The sequence below is a fragment of the Lolium perenne genome, chromosome 7 (assembly GCF_019359855.2).
Source record: "Lolium perenne isolate Kyuss_39 chromosome 7, Kyuss_2.0, whole genome shotgun sequence".
Taxonomy (NCBI): domain Eukaryota; kingdom Viridiplantae; phylum Streptophyta; class Magnoliopsida; order Poales; family Poaceae; genus Lolium; species Lolium perenne.
The window spans coordinates 172,726,771-172,750,993 of NC_067250.2; the positions used below are offsets into that span (position 1 = coordinate 172,726,771).

The following is a 24,223-nucleotide window of genomic DNA, read 5'->3' on the forward strand; positions in this document are numbered from 1 at the left end:
CCAAAATCGAAGGAGTGGCAACGATAGTCATGGTGGATCGGGGTGGGGCTTGGAAGGTCCCAAGAGGTCCGGACAACACCGGGAATGGGACTGCGAGGCCCTTAGTAGTCAATTGCCACCATCATGATGATGGTGTAGTCTTGGAGAGAGAAATATAATCATGGGAGATGAGTGTTCACAATCTCCTGTAAAAATACATGATTATGGAACTAGGTGAAGCACAAGCTCTCATCTTGTGGAGAAAGAAGAAAACATCATTGAGATGCAAGGGCATGCTCATGATTACGCCGATGACATTGGTAGTCTTACTCAAGCTATAGAGAAAGAGAAATATCTTAGTCTGACTCTTGAGGAGACCCATGACTTGGATCTTGCTAAACCAGGCCCGTACGGGGGGCATGTGTAGGATGTGCACCCGCACAGGGCCTCCCAAAAATTAGGGCATCCAGATTATTGCTAAGTTATGCTACCTAATAAATGCATTACTCTATAAATTAGGAAAGGAAAGTGTCTAATCGTTTTAGAAGTTTCCTAGCTGTCCATGCAATAGTAGTATTCCATCGTCTCTCCTTGCTAACTACTCGTCGGGAATCTGCCCATTGCCTAGCATTATTTTGAGTAATTCTAGACTTACTAATGATATTAAGATAATATTCTCTTACTAATTATCTCAAGATAAAAAAAATGATGAACTTGTTGATGGTCATTCTAGACTTCTTGTCACACACTAAGCATGGAAATTATATTAAATGATTTATCAATTTTCATTAGATCTTATCGAAAGAAGTAGAAGTTCTTCTTTTTTTCAAGGATTTCGAGAAAAAAAGTTCTCTTGTTATTTTTTACTCTATCACTAGACAGAATGCGAGAATCATGAGAAACTTAAGAAGGAATTCAAAGCATTGCAGAGTAAGCTCTTCAACCTCTTAAAGTCTTACCACCAACTACAAGTTCAACTAACAACAGAGGTTTCTAAGTTTCTTCATATTGCTATAATTGCTAATGCTTGCTCTATTGATCATGGTTGTGAGCATGCATCTCTTGTTGAGGGGAACACTATGTTGAAGGATCAACTTGAAAGGGTCTAGCCACTTGCATCCGAGGGAAGACATAAAGCTTAAATGATCTTTTGAGCAATCAAATGGGACAATATAGGTAAAAAAAAAGGGACTTAGATATGTCCCAAGTCGAAGAAGAATAAGAAGAATGGAAAGAAGAAGACCAAAACTACTCCGCCTTCCAAAGATATTGCTTTTGTGATGGAGGAGAAGGCAAAGAACACCATTGTGAGTGGTGATGCCACAAGGGACAAAGCCAGTCATAATGACTTCACGGGGAAATAATAATCTTATGTTCTTTGTCGCGCTTAGGATAGACATGTTGTACTAAATTTGGTGGCTCTCCTTACGAATATATTGCCTGCTCTATTTTTGGTTTCAAAGACCTCCTTATTACTAACATTAATGAGAATATACATGTGCATTATGTTTAGGTCTCCTTTTGTATATCCTCCAAATTAGTGAGAATACACATGTATTGTGTTTTAACATGGAAGGTTAGCAAAGAAATTTGAAATCCCGTTGCAATGTGGGCATTCAACTAGTTACATATAATATGCTCAAAAACAGATGTGGTATGATGCTTGGTCATGAACGTTGGAGCGGAGGGATGTCGCCATGTTCATCTTTCAAACTTGGTGGGCCAACTTGTCAGTTGTCACTATGGCTTGTTGTTCCCGAATCCCGAGTAATTCCCCTTAACTTACCACTTGATCGCATTTGTAGACAAATGACACACTATCTGTTCAAATGATGAATGTACTATGAGATCTACTGAAGCTCCCAAAGAGTTCAACTTCCTACATTACAAATCACGCTTTCACACAAAAAAAATCACGCTTTCACAAAGTACTACTACCTCCATTCCGAAATACTGTATAAGCCTTTTCAGAAAAAACTAATTCAGCTTTCTAAAAAAGCTTTATATTTGGGAGCGGATGTAATATAGAGTTATAGACTAAGTTGTCGCTGTATACTTTTCAGTTGTCCATTTATCACGTTTAGTAACTCTATATGGAGTTTTCAAGCTGTACCAACAGACACGCATATACATAGTGCGAACAGAGTGGACCTGTGATCATCTACATATGAGTTTAACTCGCACACATGGTTTCACCGCCTAGTTCTACCGTGTACTCCAGTCCGCAGCAGCATTTGATAGGATCAGAAACTCCCTGCAGAAAAAAAGATGACCAGCCTCTTAAAATTGCACATAACATCATTGAAATAACATACCTGTATATCACCATGAGAAGAAAAAAAACGAAATCATTAATCATGATGGAGCAACCAAACTGAACAGTATCAGCAAAATACCTTCATTCCGTTGATTCGTTCTTCAAGAGACTGCAAGTACTCAACTTCTCCAGCTTTATCACATTGTAGGGCTTTGTATTCCTCCTCCAAGGACTTCATATCCATCTGCTGTACTGCAGCCTGCAAGCACCAGGATGAAATAACGGCACATTTGCAAATTATACTTAATAACCAAATGTTTTCTACGGTGAAAGAAACACATTGAACTTACAGGAAAGCTACGGGTTATGTTCCTATCCTGCTCAAGGATCTGCTTATGCTGCAAAGTTAGTACATCATTTTTTTAGTTTCGTAAAACAGCAATAGCGACTGCTTGGCAGATATAGGGCTAGAAGTGTCCCAGATTAGAATACTTCGCTGATTTCTAAGAGGAGTCGTGATCTTTTTTCTTTGATATCATCTATCTTAAGTTGAGCCAACTCCAGCTGCTTGCTTCCAACATCAGATTCCTGTTTATTAGTTAGTGACAGACAAATCACAGTTTGAATGTTTATTTCCCAGAGGGGAGCGGGAAGCATGGTATACCTTGTCTATGCTCCCTGTTGAGTTAAGCATTCCATACCCGTTCCCTGCAATAACACAGAACAATAATGTTCAAGTGAGGTTATTAATTACGAAGTTTCACAATTTGACAAAAAAATCCATTTGTGTTATTCAATGTTGCATTTAGAAAAGCCATAAGGCAAGATGATATTGAAATTGGTGCGTGCATGATAAAAGCTAATAGTTTATCTCAGAATTTCAAGCAAAGTACATCACTCAAACAGAAACCGGATAATATAAACACAGGCTGGTCAGTGCACACATGTAGTCTGCCCACTGCGTCCATCAAAAGTTTCTGTTTTCCTTTTTTTTTTTTCAGAAAACCACCTGGTGAAGACTCTTCAGATACTCGATAACAAATATAAGACGTTTTGGCAAGCTTGTGAACAGAAGTATTTTCTATCCCGCAGTATGGATGGTACTTGTAGGTGGGGAAAACAAGTTTTTTGTCGACTAGTGAGGCTAGCGTAACCCCACAATAAGCTAATTGACATGCATACAACAAGCCTATGAAAGAACCCATGTCCAAATAGGAAAGAGAATAACTGAAAGACACTGCTTATTTTACTTTCTGTTTACCCATACCTTCAACAAAGTTTTGCGTGTTGGGAGGTGCTTCAACCTGCATGGGTACATACATTGCAACAATGACCATAAACATATATTTTACCTCACTTAACAAGATACTGAAGAGTCAGTCAACTACTATTACTTCTTATGGTCAAACTTGCATACTACATGTTGGATACTTGGATATCAAAGTAAATTATTTATTAAATTTCAAGTGGCTTGATAATTTGACAAATATTCCCGGACAACTTAAGAACTGAATTACCATGAACAAACACGTCAAATAAATTGGTTATAATGCTTAAATTACTTTTACTTTGGTTAGAGGTAAGAGGTTGCTAATGGCTATTAGGACAGAAAATATGTTCACTACACAGAGATACGTTTGATCTATGACAGTCAACAGTCATCACCATGAACTAGCCGGACACGACTCAAACTAGTACCACATAGGACGAAAAAATAAAAGGCGTACAAGAGCTGATTACACATGAGATTATACAAGATTTCATAGGAAGATCCGCCTTCTTTGCTTCCTTTTGGTCCTATATCTCTTATCCCTAAGGGTCTTCTTCCACTAGCAGATTAATTCTTGTTTGCACAAATTAAATAACAGGGACATGATATTCTTTACACGAAAATAGTCATCATGTTAAGAAAACAAAGTAGTTTTACTACGAGACTCAAAGACTTACAAATGGTTCTACTGCAACCATCTTATTCTTATTTGAACCAAGCCAATCCTGAAAAGTGAAAATGCAGTGGTTCAAGGAAATGGCATCCAGAGCTAGACCCATGAAAGAAATAATTTGGTCAAAACATATCAACATAAGAACAAACTAAAATATCAACCTGATGCTCTTGCAGTTTGACAGTCAAAGTTTCCGCTGTCTTTGTGTAAAACAATCTGCCATAAAAAGTAAACGATGTGTCCATGTTACAACTCACAGCATGATCCTTTTTAGGGGTCAGAGATGTACCTTTTCTCGCTAAGTTTTGTGGTTGTACTTGTGATTTCCTGATGGAGGAGCTCTAATGTCTGTAAATCATGAACGATGACAAAGAAGTCAGAATTACAAGCTTACAGACGTGATGTATGATGCTCTATTGTCTGAAATGTTATTCAAACATACATGCGAAAAAATATAAGGTGAACCATGGTGTTGCAACTTGCAAGATTATCTAAATTCTACAAACTTAACTAATCTCTGGATACCACGACCAAAGGGTGGAAATTGAGCATTTGTGGAAAAGATAGACAAAGCAGGAATATTAAGATTCCACCGAGTAAAAACATGGTCAGAAATTCTATAACAGGTCTCTTCAACGAACACCTTTATAACCTACCAAGTATACAATTTATTTTACTCCAGATAAAACAAATCATAAATTTAGCAAGAAAAAATCACTCAAAACCAGACGAACTATGGGATATAGGTTTTAATGAAAGCGAAGTGATGCGAACAGTTCCACTAGGTTGCGCTAATCTGCATATGTGTATAGCAATATGCCATGCCAATGCAATGTTGCCAGAACAGTTCAGCAAATAATGGCAGATAGCACCTGAAGAGCAGGGACCAGAAGGGAATGAGACTAGATTGATATTATTCTTGCTAGCTTTATTCAGTGATATGGCAAGGCATTATATAACCTGCGTTACAACCTAGCTTAGGAGATAAGTAAGGATAACTAACTTGGAAACAAATCGTATCTTTAATTAAAAGGAAACTAATTAATTAAGGATCTGAACCACTGCTGCAAGTTGCAGCCCCTTGCGGACTTAGTACTGCCATGGGGATTATCAGCTCACATGACATTTCCTATTCTTTTAGTGACCAACATGTCCTCATGCTGCTAGGCAGCACCCGCGGATGCAAGCCCAGGAGTCTCCATGCTGATGACGGACTGCAACACTCGTTTGAGGAACTGCATGTCCTCAGGCTGCTATGCGTGATCATGGTTATATCCCATCCAAGTGTTATGTGTTCCACGGCTGTTGAATACAGCTCCATTTTCCGAAAGATTAAGCTTGCACCTGATGGCATGCCTCTAATTAGCTCGATATGCTTATCCTCCTGGAGCCTTCTGTACATGAGCACGATGCGTTCCTTAAAGGCCCCACCACATCTCATTCTGCACCTAGTTCTTTGTCAACGATGACAATCCTCGTATTTTGATGCATTGCTGCCATTGCCATGTCGACGGTCACGACCACCTCCTGAAGTGTTGCCGCCTCTGCTGCTAAAGGTATAAGGGCTGCACGCTGCAGCCTTTTGGAGCACTACAACAATAGTAGATGCCCTCGCTGGTGCCAGTGCTTAAGAACTGTCACCTTTCAGGCTTCCAGCTAGGCTGAACCACCGCCGCCCTGCAGAGTGTATTAACCAGTCTAGATGCCATCTCCTCTGCTGCTGCTTGGATTGCCTCCACCGCTGCAGGGTCCACTGCCACCGGCATAACATGCACAGTTCCTCGTGGACTTGGTACTGCCATGGGAATTATCAGCCCACAAGACAAACATATCCCTCGAGATAAAATGGAGCATGGATCACGTCGAATGAAATGGTGTGAGTATTTTAAAAGGACAAGAACTTTCGAAAATACTGTTTTGATCCCGAGCACAGCTGAGCTCCTTTTCTGGACCACTCGTTTCCTCTGCTGTAGATGGTATGTCAATTTTAAAATCATACAGTTTGCAGCACACGGGCCCACATCTGTGCACATATTTAACGTTGCTTTAACGGACGGCTGTTGTCGGTACACAACCAGAAAACACTGACCGCGGGACTCCTCTGCGCCTGACCGTATTGCTCCGATCGACGGGTAGACTGGGTAGTGCAGCAGTGCAGTGCAGCCATACCTGGAGCGGAGCCACACCTGCACTGTGGAACGTGCTTGCCGGTCATCGCCCAGCGCCGCGCGGCGACGCACGCCTTGAAGCAGCGGGGACTCCTGCCACCGCCGTTGGGCCTTTCCAACCTTAGTCGCCATGCTCAGGACCTACTGCTCCATCGACAGCCGCTCCGCACTGCCCGGCCGCACTATGGTCTCTAGCGCATGGAGCATCACCGAGAAGTCCATAGCAGCGGCCACCCGCCACGCTGGTCTTCGTCGTCGTTTCCTCCGCCAGCTTCTGTCTCGGCGACCGTAGCTACCGCGGGGCTCCGGGCTCGTCTGATAGACCCACCTCAAGAACGCGGCGAGGTCACCTATCCCATGAAAGTCCGTGGGAGGAACATCACGCAGTTGACGGCCAGCGTCTCGTATAGGTGTAGCTCATGGACCGTGGTTGTGACTGGGTCAACTGCGAGCTAGGCCGTGCAGGGGAAGAGCAGCGGGTGGAAGCAGAATGCGAGGTCGAGGGACATTTCGAAGGCACGTAGGCGGTTTAGGCGCGGAGGAGCACGTAGCTGCCGTGGCCGGCGCCGGTGATCCTAACCTCAGGTGAGCGCGGAGGTTGCTGTCGGCATGGTCGCAGGTGGCCTGCAGAAACGGTGTCCACTGCACGTCGTGCGCGGCATGGACGTCAATCTCCGGTTGGTCGTGAGGTGTGCGAGTGCAATCGTGTTGTATGTCAGGTAAGCTGTGGACGACGCGGGCGCCACACCCACGAGGCCACGACCGCTGGTGCGCCGCTGCCGAAGATGTCCTCGTTGCCTCGTTGGCCCGTAGAGCGAGCGCTGGGCTGTCGGCCGCGTTGCCCTTAGGATCAGCACCAGAAAGCACGGCGCCGAAGACACGTGTCCCGGTCCCTCGCGCGATGCAGCAGGTCTGCGCAAGGACGAGCCCCCTCGGCGAGGCGACCAACGGTGCCCGTGGTGGCGGGGCACATTTTCATCGAGCTGGGACGGGTTGAGCATGTCGTGAGCGGTGAGCAGCAGTATAGACAGGGCGCATGCATGCTCATCTAACATCTGTACCATAGGTCCACCGCATCTACCGTCAAAAACGCCCACTGTTGTCAACATTGTCCCAGTGACATGCATTTATTATATTTTCTAGGCTCAGTATCACGATTAAAGAACTACACTCGCTCATGTCCGAAGACCAAATGAATGGTCCACAAAACGAGCTCATATGTGCTCGGGAGCAAAAACGCCCAGTCCATCTTGTCAACAAATACCAAAGGAAAGTAATATCTTCAAGTATACACTTGCTTGTATTGAGACAACATATTGTAAATAATCGGTCCAAGAAAAAATAATTCAGAAAAAAATGCATTTTATAATATTTATTTGCAGGGGAAAAAAAGCTGGACCTGGTCTCTTTTATCACTAAAACAGAAGTTGCTAACAAGCTGGCTACTACAATCATATCAACATGGATGGGCTTTCTAGGACTGGGTACCAACTTGGAAGTTTGGAACCCGAATCGAAACTGACATTAGCTGCCAGTTAGTTGTAAAGATAAATCCTGCAATAGTGAGCACAAGTGAACAAACATCAAGCCAGAAATTTGGTACCAAGATGCTGGTTGGAACAGTTCAGCCATGGAATCTTAAATCCGAGTATGTGTACCTCACTACGGTATTGCACTGAGAACTTTCATGTATACAATACTAAAACACAAATGCAACAACTATATAGCCATACAAGCTTCCACGCAATGATGGCATGGAGAGGTAAATGGAGAGACCCTGTGTCTATCCTGGCATGCTAGGACTCTGTCACTATCATTTATAACACAGAACTAAACTACAAGGATATCTAAATATCACACTCGTTGTCATTGGCAGCGTTGCGGTTCAACCAACAAGCCAGAACAAAGGAATGTCATCAAATTCCTTACGGTTTAGGTGCACATATTTGCAGGATAGCAAACCCTGCGAGAGCTAGAACAAACAAATTTCGGACACTGACCTGCTTCAGCGTGGCGCACTCCATCTCCAGTGCGGCGATCCTGCCCTGCTTCTCGGCCATCTCCACACAGACCTGCGCCCTCGCCTTGGCAAGGTGTTCGGCCTCGTCGCTCACCTGCTTCGCCTGCGCCCTCACTGCCCAAACACCAACACCGAGAGACATCATTAACCCAGGCAAGGCAAAATCAGCAGAGCGAATGGAGCGCGACGAAACAAGAGACATCCGAACCTAAGGCAGTGTCGCTGTCGTGGGCATCGATGGCCGTGCGCTGCCGCTGCTCGTCCGCCGACCGCTTCGCTGCCTCCTCTTCCAGATCTGCAGCCCGGCGGCACAACCATCGCCGCCGGCGGCGGCGGCGACGGAGAAATCAGATCGACTCGCTGTGGGGGGTGGGACGGGGGATCTGGTAGCGCAGGACGAGGACGAACCGTTCATGTAGCAGCGGAGGGTCTTCATGTTCGCCAGGTACTCCTCCATTGCTGCCGGCGGGAGTGGTGGCGGTGGATCGAAATGGAATGTAGACGGCGGCGACGGCGAGTGTTCGAGGAATTGGTGGAGTGGGAGAGACGAGCAGGGGCAGCCAGGAGGGTTTACGGCCGCAAGAGCAGAGATGGACGGGGCCACAGCGGAGAGTTTCAAACTTTCAGTATCGAAAAAGAGCACCCGGAACATTCTGGACATGTTTTCCTCGTTGCCCCATAAAATTTCAAACATAAATCTCTAGAATACAACTTGTTTGGTATTACAGGTGCATTGGGAATTAGTCTGATATATAGTACTCTAAAAGTATTGTAGTGAAACCTCAGCTGTCACCCAATTTCCACAATACTTTATCTCCAATCTACTAAGTAGGGTATTGGGGATTGCAAAAAAATACACTAAAATTTAGAAAAAAGTGGAATGAGCAAGGATTAAACTCGTTCATACTCTACACCAAATATACATTCAGAATCTCCACTAATCTCCGCTAAAACCCCCGTGCTAAGTATGACCTAATGTGTGTTAATTTCATGACTCATGAACTCCGTGCCCCACTATGGCCTGTACTACTCTGCTTTGTCTTAGGCTCGAACCACTTCTCAATTATGTTCCTCCGGCTTTAGCCCATTCTTGTAAATAATTAAAGGCATCTTCAACAGAACGACGCAAGTTGACGCTTAAAATGCTCACGCACGTCTGTTTGTGTCGGTTCGTGAACACAAAAATAGTTATTTTGATCGCGCGTCTGTTTGCGTCTATGGGTGCCCCCACCAGCCCAATGCACATATTTTTACCTATTTTTTATTTTCTCATTTAACCATAGATAGAAACATTATACAAACTACCACATAGTTTGAAACATGGTTCAAAAATTGCAAAATAAGAAAACCTAATAGTGTTGGCCTCGCGGATTTCATGCTTTCGCTGACAAGTAAGAATTATCTCGGACACCCAGTCACCCAAACTAGAAAATCCAAATGGGTTTTGTGTGCCTTATTGATCACTGTAGTACAATTCAATATGTATTTGAGTGTCGAACCCACGAGAAGATGAAGGTAAACTATCTATTCTCTAAAGTCATATAACCCCATTTTATGCGAAGTGATACGTCCAAAACGTATCTACTTTCCCGAACACTTTTGCTATTATTTTGCCCCTAATTTGTGTATTTTGGATACAACTAACACGGACTAACGCTGTTTTCAGCAGAATTGCTCTGGTGTCTTGTTTTTGTGCAGAAATTCAACTTTCGGGAAAATCCTCGGAATTTATACCAAAGGGCATATTTTACCAGAAGACTCACGGAGCCAGAAGGGCAAGCCAGGTCGAGGCCCGAGGGCCCCACACACCAGGCCGGCGCGGCCCAGGGGGGCGCGCCGCCCTAGTGTGTGGCCCCCTCGGCTGGCCTCCGACGCCCTCCTCTGGATTACTTAAAGGGTTCGATCTAAAAAACGTGAGGAGGAAGTCGAAGTCGCCAGAAACCCTCCAGAACGCCGCCACATCGCGAAACTCCGTCTCGGGGACCAGAAACTCCGTTCTGGCACTCCGCCGGGACGGGGAATTGGAGGAGATCATCGCCATCATCACCACCGACGCCTCTCCATCGACCAGCAATGCTTCCCCCATCCATGTGTGAGTAATTCCCCCGCTGTAGGCTGAAGGGGATGGTAGGGATTGGATGAGATTGGTCATGTAATAGCATAAGATTGTTAGGGCATAGTGCCTAGTGTCCGTAATTGGTACTTTGATGATATTGTTGCAACTTGTTATGCTTAATGCTTGTCACTAGGGCCCGAATGCCATGATCTCAGATCTGAACATGTTATTATTTCATCATAATATGCATTATTTTATGATCTTACCTGCAAGTTGTATACACATGTCGCTGTCCGGAACCAAAGGCCCCGAAGTGACAGAAATCGGGACAACCGGAGGGGATGGCGGTGATGTGAGGATCACATGTGTTCACGGAGTGTTAATGCTTTGCTCCGGTACTCTATTAAAAGGAGTACCAGCCATCCGTATTCAAAACATTAACACTCCGCGAGATAATTCCCCCTTCATCCATGATTGAGGTAAACTCCCTTCAACGCTTTACTAGGGAAGACATTCCGTATTCAAAACCTCCTGCTCAATGCTTAGATGAGTTTGATAATTATATTGTTAAGCAAGAAAATTTTAATATGAGAGTAGAGAATCATCTAATAAAAAATTCTCAAGCTATTAGTAATTTGCATGATATTGTGGAGAGAACCTCCAATGATGTTAAGATGCTTGTCAAACATTTTCAAATGGTTCAAACTCAAATTGATCAACTCACTAAAGTGTAAAATGACCTGTTAAAAAATAATTCTAAAGAGAAACATGCTTATGAAGTAACAACTAGAGGCGGTGTCTCTACCTAGGATCCTCTATATCCTGAAGGGCATCCCAAAAGAGTTGAACAAGATTCTCAACGAATTGAACCTAGTGCTCCTTCTAAGAAAAAGAAGAAGAAACATAAAAAGGTTGTAGAATCCTCTGAACCTATTAATGATCCTAATAGTATTTCTATTTCTGATGCGAAAACTGAAAGTGGTAATGAACATGAAAATGATAATGATAAGAATGATGTTTCTGATAAAGAAGAAGTTGAAGATGAACCTGAAAAGCATGCTAAAAATAAAAAGTATACTAAAGAAGATTTTATTGCTAAGAAACATGGTAATGAAAGGGAACCTTGGGTACAAAAGCAAATGCCTTTTCCTGCTAAGAAATTAAAATCAAAGGAAGAAGAACACTATAATAAATTTTGTGATTGGATGAAACCTTTATTCTTTAAAATCCCTTTGACTGATGCTATTAAATTGCCTCCTTATTCAAAGTATATGAAAGATATTGTCACTAACAAAAGGAAAATCCCTAATGAGGAGATTTCCACTATGCTTGCTAATTACTCTTTCAATGGCAAAGTTCCAAAGAAGTTGGGCGACCCAGGTATACCTACTATTCCTTGTTCTATTAAGAATAATTATGTTAGAACTGCTCTATGTGATTTGGGAGCGGGTGTTAGTGTTATGCCTTTTTCTCTTTATAAGAGACTTTATTTAGATAAGTTGATACCTACTGATATATCTTTGCAAATGGCTGATAAATCTACTGCTATTCCTATTGGTATATGTGAGGATGTTCCTGTTCAAGTTACTAATAACTGCTTGATATTAACTGATTTTGTTGTGTTGGAAATGCCTGAAGATGATAATATGTCTATTATTCTTGGGAGACCTTTTCTTAACACCGCAAGAGCTGATATTGATTGCAATAAAGGAAAAGTTACTTTCAATGTTGATGACAAGGAGCATACCGTCTATTTTCCCAAGAGGATTGATAAAGTATGTGGAGTGAATACTATTTCTAATGTGAGAACTATCAAAGTTGGAACTATTGATTGTCCTATATATGAGCCTCAAGAAGGATATCAAAATCTTATGATTGGATCCATATCAATACAATTCAAGAAAAGGAAGATGGATAATTTCAACTTTGGAGAAGTGTTTGAGAGAGAGACGACCAGCACGGGAAGGCTCTCTAGGACCGCCACTCGATTCAGGCGATCCTACAATGAGGATGTCATCGCGCCAAGCTTCGAGCCCGAAGAAGACAATGGAGTCCCTAACGCTTCATCTTTCCCATGTTATGACTTTTTGAGTAATGCAAGGTTGCTGGATGATTTCCTGACCCTCGTTGATAAGGCGGGCTTAACCGCTTATATGGGAGATGAAAGGGAGCAATACCTCATGCTCACCAAAATCTTTGTTGAGAGCTTCAAGTTCAACAACAAGCACTATCACCCGACAGTTGGATTCAAGATTTATGGTGATCCTATTACTATGAAATTGGAAGAATTTTGTGTTGCATTGGGTATTGCCCCTGTAGGTACAGCAAGGAGGATTGAGAACAACCCCAGGGCCTTGTTGGAGCTCTATCGAGGGATCACCAATGATGACTGTCGCACCATTCAGCGTGGCAAGATAAGAAACATTCAACTCCCCGCCATTAAGTATTTTGCCTATTACATTGCTACTAGCATTCTTGGTAGGGAGAACACTAGCAATATTTCTAGCTATCATCTTGCTTTCTTAATTGCTGCACTTACTGGAGAGACACCTTATCATCTTGGTTCTCTTATTGCTCGCCGCTTGTCTAGCAAGGGGCCTATGTTTGGAGGAATTATTGCATCACGCATTTTAGCACATCTAGAACTTCCTCTTGACTCTACTGATGTGCCATTAACCCCTACAAGGCTTGATATTGCTGCTATGAAGAGCTATCAATTTGTTACAGCTGATTCTAGCTCAGATAATTTGGTCTATAGAATGTTGTTTGCTGACGGGGATGAGAGGGAAATCCCTTTGCCCCAGCCAGATTTGTTCAGTATTGACAGGAAACCATGGTCGCGCTCTAAGGAGGAGGTGGATGAGAAAATGAAGATACAAGGCTTCCACCAGCAGCATGACTTCTAGGACGCCGAGCCCTCCTACGACTACACCGTCATGTATCCGGGTGCTTCTTCCAGCATATACCCGGAATATGATCCATCTTCGTCGTACTACGGAGGTGCTACTTCATGGGCACCATGGGAGTGAACTCCACTTAGGCCAAAAGCCTAAGCTTGGGGGGAGGTATACCGGCATTACTCATTCTTTGCATATTATGGTTGCTGGATACTTGTATACACTTGTTTAGTTTCTTTAAGTGGTTTTCTAATGAGAGGGAGATGATATTTGGGGAAGTGCTACCTGAAAACAGATTCTGGACTGTTACCAAAACAATTCTCAAAAATGGCCAGAACATTATTTTGCGAAGCCAATTTTTGTGCATGTTCCCCAGGTTGTTATCTAACTTTCATTAGTTGAACACTTTTCGATTTGAGCAGCGGAAGGATTTCTTAAAAATCGATTACTTTACTGCTGTCAAGTTTGACGAATTCCTGCTGCTTTGTGTTTATGTGACTCTTCTAGTTCCCATTTTCTTGTTTTTGCTTTGTTTCTTTCCTAAAACACAAAATGACCAAAAATATTTCTGTTGTTTCTCTTCATCATTTGTTTATTTTGGTTTCTTGCATTTATTTTGCTTATTTGCTATCGTTGGTTTGCTATAAGAAAATCCAAAAAGATTTTGCTTTGTTTGCTTGTTTCCTTTTGTTCCTGTTTCCAATTCAGAAACACCAAAAATATTTGCTGTTCTTCTTTGGTTTTGTAAAGTTCATTATGAGTTCAATGTCTTCGGTGGCTGGAGCGTGGTTTTCATTTCATATTATCCAAGATACACAAGTGAAAGGCAATAATGACGATCTACGACAATTCGACTGTGGTGAGAGGCTGGTATGAACTCTATTTGTTTTCATTTTTGTACATATACTCATCCATGTGAGCATGCTTAGTTGGTTCATGTGAGGTATATGTCATTTAAGAAAGTCTAGTAGTTCATGATCTCTCGTGTTTAGCTCCAATTTATTAATATGAGTAGCATGTCATGGATATTTGCTTGCATTGTTTTATTCATAAATAGGTATGACATTGTGGTATCCTCCTCTGAATAATTCATTTGAATCGACTTGGCACATGCTCACGCATGCATATGACTGAACAAAAGTCAATTAAGCCTCTATGATTTACATTGCTTCAGAGTTCTTGTATCACTTTTATGCCTCCGTTAATTTATTTTGCCGCAAGCATGATTATGACAGTGATTGCTCTCTTGATTTGTCGCACCCTAGTCTATTGCTAGCCTTCACTTGTACTGAGCGGGAATGCTGCTCGTGCTTCCAAACACCTGAAAACCAAGTTGTTCCAAAGTGTCCACTATAAATACCTATGCATGGCATTTCAAACCATTCCAAGTAAATTCTCATGCGCTACCTTTAAACCTTCAAAATGCTTCTCAATTTGTGTTAATGTTTTATAGCTCATGAGGAAGTATGTGGTGTTTATCTTTCAACCTTGTCATTTACTTTTGACGGACCTTCATAATAAGAGCTGGCAACGGGGTGCCCAGCCCCAATTAATAACTTCATTAATAATTCTCTTCACATGTTTTGCTCTGATTCATCAGTAAGCAACTTAATTTTGCAAATAGACACTCCTCCATGGTATGAGATTGATGGAAGGCACCCGAGGATTCGGTTAGCCATGGCTTGTGTAAGCAAAGGTTGGGGGGAGTGTCACTCATAATAAAAACTAAAGTACATGTGTAAACAAAAGAGAAGAGGGATGATCTACCTTGCTGGTAGAAATAACGTCCTTCATGGGAGCCGCTCTTGAAAGTCTGGTTGGCGAGGTAGTTGGTGTACCCATTACCATTCGTTGACAACAACAAACACCTCTCAAAATAATTTTACTCCTATTTAAAAAAATGAAAAGCTCTAGTGCATGTTAATCCCTGCTTCCCTCTGCGAAGGGTCAATCTTTTACTTTTATGTTGTGTCTCCATCCTTTCTTTGAGCACTTTCTTGAGAGCATAACTGTCATTCTTAGTATAATATGCTTGTCCCAAAATATGATTGACTGTGGTATAACTTTGATGCTTTTATCTTTGACAATCTCTATTTCTAGTCTTTCTATGAACCTCAGAGGTGCCTGAGCATTTATGTTTTGCCGTTCAAATTCGGGCAAGCGAGATACTACTTTATCATACCCTTTTATGAACATTGCAATCCTGCTTATAGACATGATTCATGATGCTTATTATTAATTGTTGGTACCTTTCCATGATTAACATAGCTATTAGATGATCTTATTTGCATGTACCTTATTATGAACTACCTAAGTGTTAGCCATATCATGAGAATATTTACATCATATGAGCAAATGTGTTCTTGAAAGTTCTTTTATCGCACTCAGTTGTTAACTGAATTGCTTGAGGACAAGCAATAAGCTAAGCTTGGGGGGAGTTGATACGTCCAAAACGTATCTACTTTCCCGAACACTTTTGCTATTATTTTGCCCCTAATTTGTGTATTTTGGATACAACTAACACGGACTAACGCTGTTTTCAGCAGAATTGCTCTGGTGTCTTGTTTTTGTGCATAAATTCAACTTTCGGGAAAATCCTCGGAATTTATACCAAATGGCCTATTTTACCAGAAGACTCACGGAGCCAGAAGGGCAAGCCAGGTGGAGGCCCGAGGGCCCCACACACCAGGCCGGCGCGGCCCAGGGGGGCGCGCCGCCCTAGTGTGTGGCCCCCTCGGCTGGCCTCCGACGCCCTCCTCTGGACTACTTAAAGGGTTCGATCTAAAAAACGCGAGGAGGAAGTCGAAGTCGCCAGAAACCCTCCAGAACGCCGCCACATCGCGAAACTCCGTCTCGGGGACCAGAAACTCCGTTCTGGCACTCCGCCGGGACGGGGAATTGGAGGAGATCATCGCCATCATCACCACCGACGCCTCTCCATCGACCAGCAATGCTTCCCCCATCCATGTGTGAGTAATTTCCCCGATGTAGGCTGAAGGGGATGGTAGGGATTGGATGAGATTGGTCATGTAATAGCATAAGATTGTTAGGGCATAGTGCCTAGTGTCCGTAATTGGTACTTTGATGATATTGTTGCAACTTGTTATGCTTAATGCTTGTCACTAGGGCCCGAGTGCCATGATCTCAGATCTGAACATGTTATTATTTCATCATAATATGCATTGTTTTATGATCTTACCTGCAAGTTGTATACACATGTCGCTGTCCGGAACCAAAGGCCCCGAAGTGACAGAAATCGGGACAACCGGAGGGGATGGCGGTGATGTGAGGATCACATGTGTTCACGGAGTGTTAATGCTTTGCTCCGATACTCTATTAAAAGGAGTACCTTAATATCCAGTAGATTCCCTAGAGGCCTGGCTGCCACCGGCTGGTAGGACAAAAGATGTTGTGCAAGTTTCTCATTGCGAGCAAGTACGACTATATAAGGAACACATGCCTATGGATTGCTTTGTACTTGGACACCGCTTTATTATTATCTGCAAATGCCCTGCTTTGATTGTTACATGAGTTTCTCTCATCCATGCAACGCCCGTCATCCATCCCTGTGCCTACAGTATTTTAATCCTGCTGTTTACTATAATCACTACTGCTGTCTTTGTTACTCTGCTGCTGCTATCTCACCACTGCTACTGCTATAAAACTGTTACTACTGACAAACTCTTGCGAGCAAGTCTGTTTCCAGGTGCAGCTGAATTGACAACTCCGATGTTAAGGCTTTCAAGTATTCTTTGTCTCCCCTTGTGTCGAATCAATAAATTGGGTTTTACTTCCCGCGAAGACTGTTGCGATCCCCTATACTTGTGGGTCATCACGAAGCTAGGAGATATGGTGTGTGTGTGTGTGAAGTGATTTTTACTATATACTATAAGTGCTGAAAATAAAATACACGAAGTAAAATTAATGCAAGATAAGTAAAGTGCAGTAAAGTAAAGTGAGATGAGGTGTGGATTAACTCAAGGGAGTAATTGTCTTGGCAAATTACTATTTCATTTGGTTGGTTGTCACAATTAGTGAAGCATAAAGATAATCTTTTTATTGTTTCTTCTAAGGGGGAGCCATGAATAGGTGCAACCATATACATGAGCATATACACCCCTAGTTATTGATCCCAAGGCCAATTAAGAGCAAACAAGGAAATTATTAAGACATAAAAATCCAACCACCGCATTTAGATCTAAGGTCCCCATGATAATACCCTTGTTGATTAACCATGAATTAATACAACATGTATCTCTAAGACTTGGGATTCGGTTTCTGTCAAACTCTGGCTATCCCTCATCCTATCAACATGCAACGGTGATAACCTTGTGCATCCCCCAACATATGTGTGCACTCATATGTTAGAACAACAAGATCATCATAAAAGATAACATATATTTGTATGCAACCAACAATGAACTATATCACAATTGCCAATAACAAGTCACAACTTAAACATCAACATAGAGATACAATATATTATGGAAAAACAATATATTGCATCATACTTCATGTTTACCAAGAGATTACAAAGGTTAGATGGAGATGGTGCAGAGGGTGTTGGTAAAGATGATGATGATGATGACCACACCGGAGGGGGTTGGAGTCCACCGGAGGCGATTCCAGCAACGTTTATCCCTCCAATCTCCAGCGGCGGTGGCCTGCTGACTCTCAATTTATGTGTTTTTGATCTCCGCCGCTCTAGCCTTGAGGAAACCCTGGGGGTCGTATATATAGGGTTTTTAGGTCAAACGAAGTCCGTGAGCGCGAGATTGAGGCGAATTGGACGGATGAGGGAGAAAGACACCTGGTGGCGCGCCCATAGGGGGAGGGCGCGCCACAAGACCTCTTTCCTAGCATGTTGACCTCCTGGTGTCCCACTTTAGCTCATTTTGTTTGCATCTAAATTTTTGAAGCGTGCCCCTGACCTTGCCCTTTTTCGAGTTCCATAGCCCTTGGAAAGTAAAAAGTACTTACATAAAGTTTTTTCTGCCAGACAAAGTTAGAACCAGAGGAGAGGGGATTGTTTAGAAATCCCCAAAAACAAAATAAAATATAAAAATAACATTTATAAGATGCAAATATGTGGTAATATGTGGCAATAAGTGCAAAGTTTTTGTATGCATTTTATATGCATCAACATCCCCAAGCTTAACGTATGCTTGTCCTCGCGCATAAAGGTGATAAAACTAACATGGACTTTGAAGTTTATTGCATTACTTTTAAATGACCTTGACAAGAACTTAGCTCTATGCATGCATAACAATTTAACATGGCAAAGTATTTGAAACATACCTTAATTAATGAATAGCAAAGTGATAATAAAGATCCACTATGTTGGTGTCCTGTTCTTTATACATGGTGCAAGGGAGATAATATATTGCAACACTGCTTGGGCATGATTAATTGATAGTAGCAACAAGCAGAGTTCTCACATTGCATTTGATTGAATAATGAGTAAGGTTTTTGAAACCTTTTATGATTCCTTCAATTCTTAACTAGTAATTCATCATGCTTGCATTACAAACCAAATAATGGGAGGATGTCGTATCCCTCCAGTCCTTTAACATTTAAATACTCATAGAAGACTCATACATGAGTAAGTAGCTAGTATCTTAGTTGATCAAAGGATATACTGGAAATGGGATAGTTGTTTGTTTCTTAGCTTTAACACCTTATATGAGTGGCTGGATACTTCCTCTTTGATTATCCTTGGAGCACCAACTCATTGGGTTTATTCGCTTTCTCTTTCTCTTTCTTTTATTTTATTTTTCTTTCTCCTTTTCCCATTTTTTCATTCACTTTTTCCTTTTCTTTTTCTAGGTAGTGGATCATTGGTTTAAAGGCTAGGAGAAGGTTGGTTGGTCAACTAAAGAGAGTATCAACCGACTTACATATGCTTCAATGAGGAGGTTCGCCATTTAAAACACTGGACTGTCACACAAACATCAACCTTCATATTTTAAAGACACATAGGAATATAATTATTCATCATCGAATATGTGCTAAGTCCGCAATAACAAGTATAATGGGATGCATAGACTTTTATTTAAAGCTACTATCTCTCAATCAAGTATAACGAATGTTCCTCAATAATATCTCATTTGCATCAAATATAGCGAGGGGAACACAAAGGTAGTAAACATCTAATATCACTTCCCAAGTATTGATGAAACTATGCACAAGTATTTGATATGGTTAAAGTGCACACATAAATACAGCAAAGGTGACATACCTTTTTTTAATCAATTCTCACATAAGCATGCAAATTATTTTCATTAAGATATTTAAGAATATGATAATTTACTTCAGTAGCTCTTTCATAAGCATGCAAGGTATTTTTCATGATGATCTTATTTATTTCAAAGCAAAACTAGATACAAAAGAAATAAAGGACGCTCTAAAATTTTGCGATCATGTTGCTCAAAATACAAGGTTTAGGGGTGGGCAAACCGAGAGTTTAAAGATGAGTCCAGTGGGGTTCTTTAGGCACCCCAATCTTATGGTATTCACCATTCTTGGATAGCTCTTGGTGTGGTGTTCCTCTATTTCCTGTAAAAAGAACTTCAACACAAAAATTTCTCCCATTCTTTTCTATGGGGTGACATTAGTGGTACAAGAATAATATGCTTGATTCCATTTTATTCAAAGATAAAATTATTTCTTCATGAACCAGAGAGCACATAATGTCCTACTCATTCTACTATATCAAAAGTTTTTTTTAAAAAATCATTTTGATACTTAAAAGAATGGTCCTAATTAACATTAAGAGGGAGAATCTGTCGAGAATTTTAGAAAAATAAAAACTGATTTTTTCGACCACTTATACATGTCAGAAATTTTAGCAAATATTTATGTATATATAGGATAAAAATTTCCAGCTATTGTGAATTAATCAAGATTTTAGGAGATACCAAAAAAGTTAGAAAAATCTTGCACTAAAAAGTGCAACACAGAAATCAGCAACTCCAATTTTGTTTCACAACTTTTAACATCCAAATGGGTAAAACCTGGTACTTTATTTTAGAAACCAGAGAGTAAACTAAAAATAAACTATATTTCTACAGAAAGTAGGCATAGGAAAAACTAAAAACAATCAAAGGTAAATGAAAACACGATTCCCGCAAACATTCAAAAGGGATCATGAAGATAAAACTAGAACATGAGTTTGAAATGATTTACTTGAGATATTTGAAAGAAGAGGGGGTTCATGGGCATCCCCAAGATTATGATCTTGCTACTTATGATCCTCTACTTCTTCCTCATCATATCATGTTACTCATCTAAAAAAAGAAGTATTTTCATCTCCATGATACTCCAATGCCTACAAAATGGTTAGTTCTCCAAACAAATGATATGATGATTTTTACCAAGATGAAAACTATAGTAATTATTGGAAAACCATTTTATTCAAGAAGATAACATATATAGAAAGGAAACACTCTTTTTTATATTTTTTAAATGTAGGAAGAGTTTTAATGATATAGACTTTGCAATGGTTCCATTGGCATGAACAACACATGCTTAAGGTCGACCCCAACTTCTCCATTTCTCATCCTTCTCATTTATTATCCACAGTTTATTTTTTATTTTTATTAAGACTTATAACTCATTACTATGTAATAATGGGTAAAGTTATTTTACAATTTAATAGGGACATAAAGGTGTGCTCAAATTAAATTTTACTTTAAAGCATATGGAGCACACCAAATATTTGAACCCATTAATTTTTAAGTCTAACTCTCTTCCTATACATTGGAATTTTATATATGAATAAATAACAGAAACTTAGTGGTAGCCAATGCATATAATAACCATTAGCTTGCATTTTCAATAACATGGAAACATAAAGAGGGCTCTTATCGCTTCCCCTTTCATAATATTTGCAAGCCACAAAAGTAGACTCAACAATATAGTTGTGAATAGAATCACCACATAAAGACAAATTATCTAATGAGCTTATGGTATCATATATTTCTTTTATATCATCATGATCCTCCCATAAATTGGACAACCTTATATCAGATAGAGGATCGTCATCAATATTGTAAGAAGGGATGTTCATAGGAATTTGTGTGTTACCATTGTTGGGAGTTGGAGATGGGTAGCTACTCCGTTCTTCCTCCACTTGTTCTTCTTTATCCTCGTATTGGGGTTGCATGGGCATCCCCAAGCTTATGGCTTTATCATCCTCCTTCTTTTGTTCTTCCTTGGCACTTTCAACATGGTTTTTTGCATTCAAAACATTAGTACACAAAGAAATATTTAAACTTTTAACATAGTTGTCTACCATATCTTTCATATATTTGCGAGATTCACGAGAAATCACCCTAACATCTTTCATTATCTAATATTTTTTATGGTTTTAATTTTATATGCAAGGTACTGAAAGTAAACTAGCAATGCAAACAAAAATAGAAGCTTAGCGCTACGCTCCCCGATAACAACGCTAGAAAAGTACCTTGATAATCTCCAAATGCAGGGGATCACCGTAGTACAGTTCGATAAGTATTTGAGTGTCGAACCCACGAGAAGCTGAAGGTAAACTATTTATTCTCTAAATCCCTATAACCCACTCATATGGCCTTCTATGCAAAGCTAGGAGATATGGTGTGTGTGTGCGTGTGTGCGTGTTCGTGTGTGCGTGTGTGTGTGCGTGTGTGTGTGTGGGGGGGGGTGTGTGTGTGTGTGTGTTGTGTGTGTGTGAAGTGATTTTTACTATAAACTATAAGTGCTGAAATAAAATGCACGAAGTAAAACTAATGCAAGATAAGTAAAGTGCAGTAAAGTAAAGTGAGATGGAGTGAAGTGAAGTGAAGTGGAGTAACTCAAGGGAGTAATTGTCTTGGAAAATTCTATTTCATTTGGTTGGTTGTCACAATTAGTGAAGCACAAAGATAGTATGTTTATTGTTTCTTCTAAGGAGGGGCCATGAATAGGTGAAGCCATATACATGAGCAAATACACCCATAGTGTTGATCTCAAGGCTAATTAAGAGTAAACAATGAAATTATTAATACATAAAGTACAACCACCACATTTAGATCTAAGGCCCCCATGATAATACCCCTGTTGATTAACCAGAATTAATACAACATGTATCTCTAAGAATTGGGATTCGATTTTTGTCAAACTCCGGCTATCCCTCATTCTACCAACATGCAACGGTAACAATTTTGTGACAATTTTGTGCATCCTCTAACATATGTGTGCACTCATATACTAGTACAACAAGATCATAATATAAGATAGCATATACTTCTATGCAACCAACAACAAACCATATCACAATTGCCAAGAACAAGTCACTACTTAAACATCAACATAGAGATAAAATAGATCATGTGAGACCAATATATTGCATCATACATCATGTTTTCCAAGAGATTACAAATGGTAGATGAAGATGGTGCAGAGTGTGTTGAAGAAGAAGATGATGATGACCACACCGAATGGGGGTGGATTCCACCGGAGGTGATTCCGGTAGCGTTTCCCCCCTCCGATCTCCGCCGGTGGTGGCATGTTGACTCTATGTTTATGTGTTTTTGATCACCGCCACCGTAGCCTCGACTAGATATGCAGCAAGGTCGTGAGCAAGGGGTGGATGAAGAGCGGATCTATGGCAAGTCCGTCAGCTGAAGTCGTGAGGTCGATGATGACCAAATCTGTGACCCGTCGCGCAGATCTTGCTCAAGCAACACGATGACAAAACCGACCAAAATAGAGAGGCGCTCAAGAACTCCTAGTACAACTAGGAGAATTTTTGTAACTAGGGTACACTTCATTAGGAAGTGTACCTCTAATTTTAGAGTGTGATTTACTATAATATTTATTTATTTATTTTTGATGCAATTTTTTAAGTTTCTTAGCAACTCCTTTTTATTGTTGTAGCTAATAGTTGATAGATTCTCCATTTGATGTAATGGAATGGAATTTTATATCTTAATGAAATGAATTTCGTATCCTAATGACATGAAAAGTGCAATCTGATTAGGAGAGAGAAATTATGCCAGCGTGAACGCGACGATTACGGACAAGCCTCGGCGTTTGAAGTTGATGCGGCCAGCATGTCGTGTTGTAGTGTTGGAGGTTTCAGCGATGAGAGGAGTTCAGGGAAGGTCTCCCACGCTTCCTGCCGCGTGCACAGAGAAGGCACGTTTCATCCACTAGAGCCATGCCGCGCGAAAACGATGGAATTGACCATGCCCGTTGGGTCAAGTTTTAAGCTGTTTTAAAACCTGTACGATGCAGCATAGGAGCAGCACAACCAAAATACGAAATGCACAATTTTTAGCCTAGTGGGTACGAGATTGGGAGCAACCAACCCGCCTAGTCCAAAGTAAACATCGACTAGGACAGCTGAGCTGCACCTACGGGCTTAATGTGTTAGAGATATATTAGGTAGTACTAGACCATAGTGGCGCGCGTTGCCGCGCCCGTCCTATTTGATATAAACAAATGAAATTTTCGCAAATATATGGGTAAAAGATATTATTGTTCCAAATTTCGAATAATATACTCATCAATGTTATGATTGTTTAAGTCCCATTGTACTACTTTCTATTAGATTTTTCGTTTGTCCCCTAATGTAAGATGCTATTACATCAAAAATTTATTTTTTCTCATAGGTGTAGATACACTCTCTGCATAAGAATGTCTAAATTTTAAAAAATAAAAATTTGTGTGTACTTCAAGACATACTATGTTCGCACACAAAGAAAAATTTCAGTGTTTCAAAATAGCTTTACAAAAAAAATATTTATTTTTACATGGTCCATTTAAATGTCTTTTTTTTCCCGCGCATTTTTGTGAGCAAAGATAGTGTCTGGATGTAGGCCCAGGTGATTTTTTTTTGGAATTTTTGACATTTTGAAATAGAATTAAAAATAATTCACATTAT

The 24,223-nt window shown here is 40.8% G+C and overlaps 1 protein-coding gene and 1 pseudogene across 1 annotated transcript; both read right to left on the reverse strand.

Annotated features, from left to right (window-relative positions):
* Positions 1-1,801: 1,801 nt before the first annotated feature.
* LOC127301080 (uncharacterized) lies at positions 1,802-8,983 on the reverse strand. The gene is made up of 12 exons (XM_051331294.2): positions 8,776-8,983; positions 8,576-8,662; positions 8,348-8,481; positions 4,469-4,527; positions 4,341-4,395; positions 4,184-4,231; positions 3,504-3,540; positions 2,901-2,944; positions 2,729-2,824; positions 2,587-2,634; positions 2,376-2,495; positions 1,802-2,233 (listed from the first exon to the last, which is right to left on the reverse strand). Exons 1-12 carry the CDS (start codon positions 8,822-8,824, stop codon positions 2,153-2,155), a joined length of 858 nt encoding a protein of 285 aa, XP_051187254.1. The 5' UTR covers positions 8,825-8,983; the 3' UTR covers positions 1,802-2,152.
* Positions 6,637-7,295, reverse strand: LOC139833077 (protein MONOCULM 1-like; annotated as a pseudogene).
* Positions 8,984-24,223: the final 15,240 nt, after the last annotated feature.

Coding starts and splice junctions, on each gene's coding strand:
- LOC127301080 (XM_051331294.2), bottom strand. CDS start 8,824: ATGGAGGAGTACCTGGCGAACATGAAGACCCTCCGCTGCTACATGAAC. Junction 3,541..4,183: donor TGGTTGCAGTAGAACCATTT/GTAAGTCTTTGA, acceptor GTACCCATGCAG/GTTGAAGCACCTCCCAACAC. Junction 2,945..3,503: donor CACGCAAAACTTTGTTGAAG/GTATGGGTAAAC, acceptor GTGTTATTGCAG/GGAACGGGTATGGAATGCTT.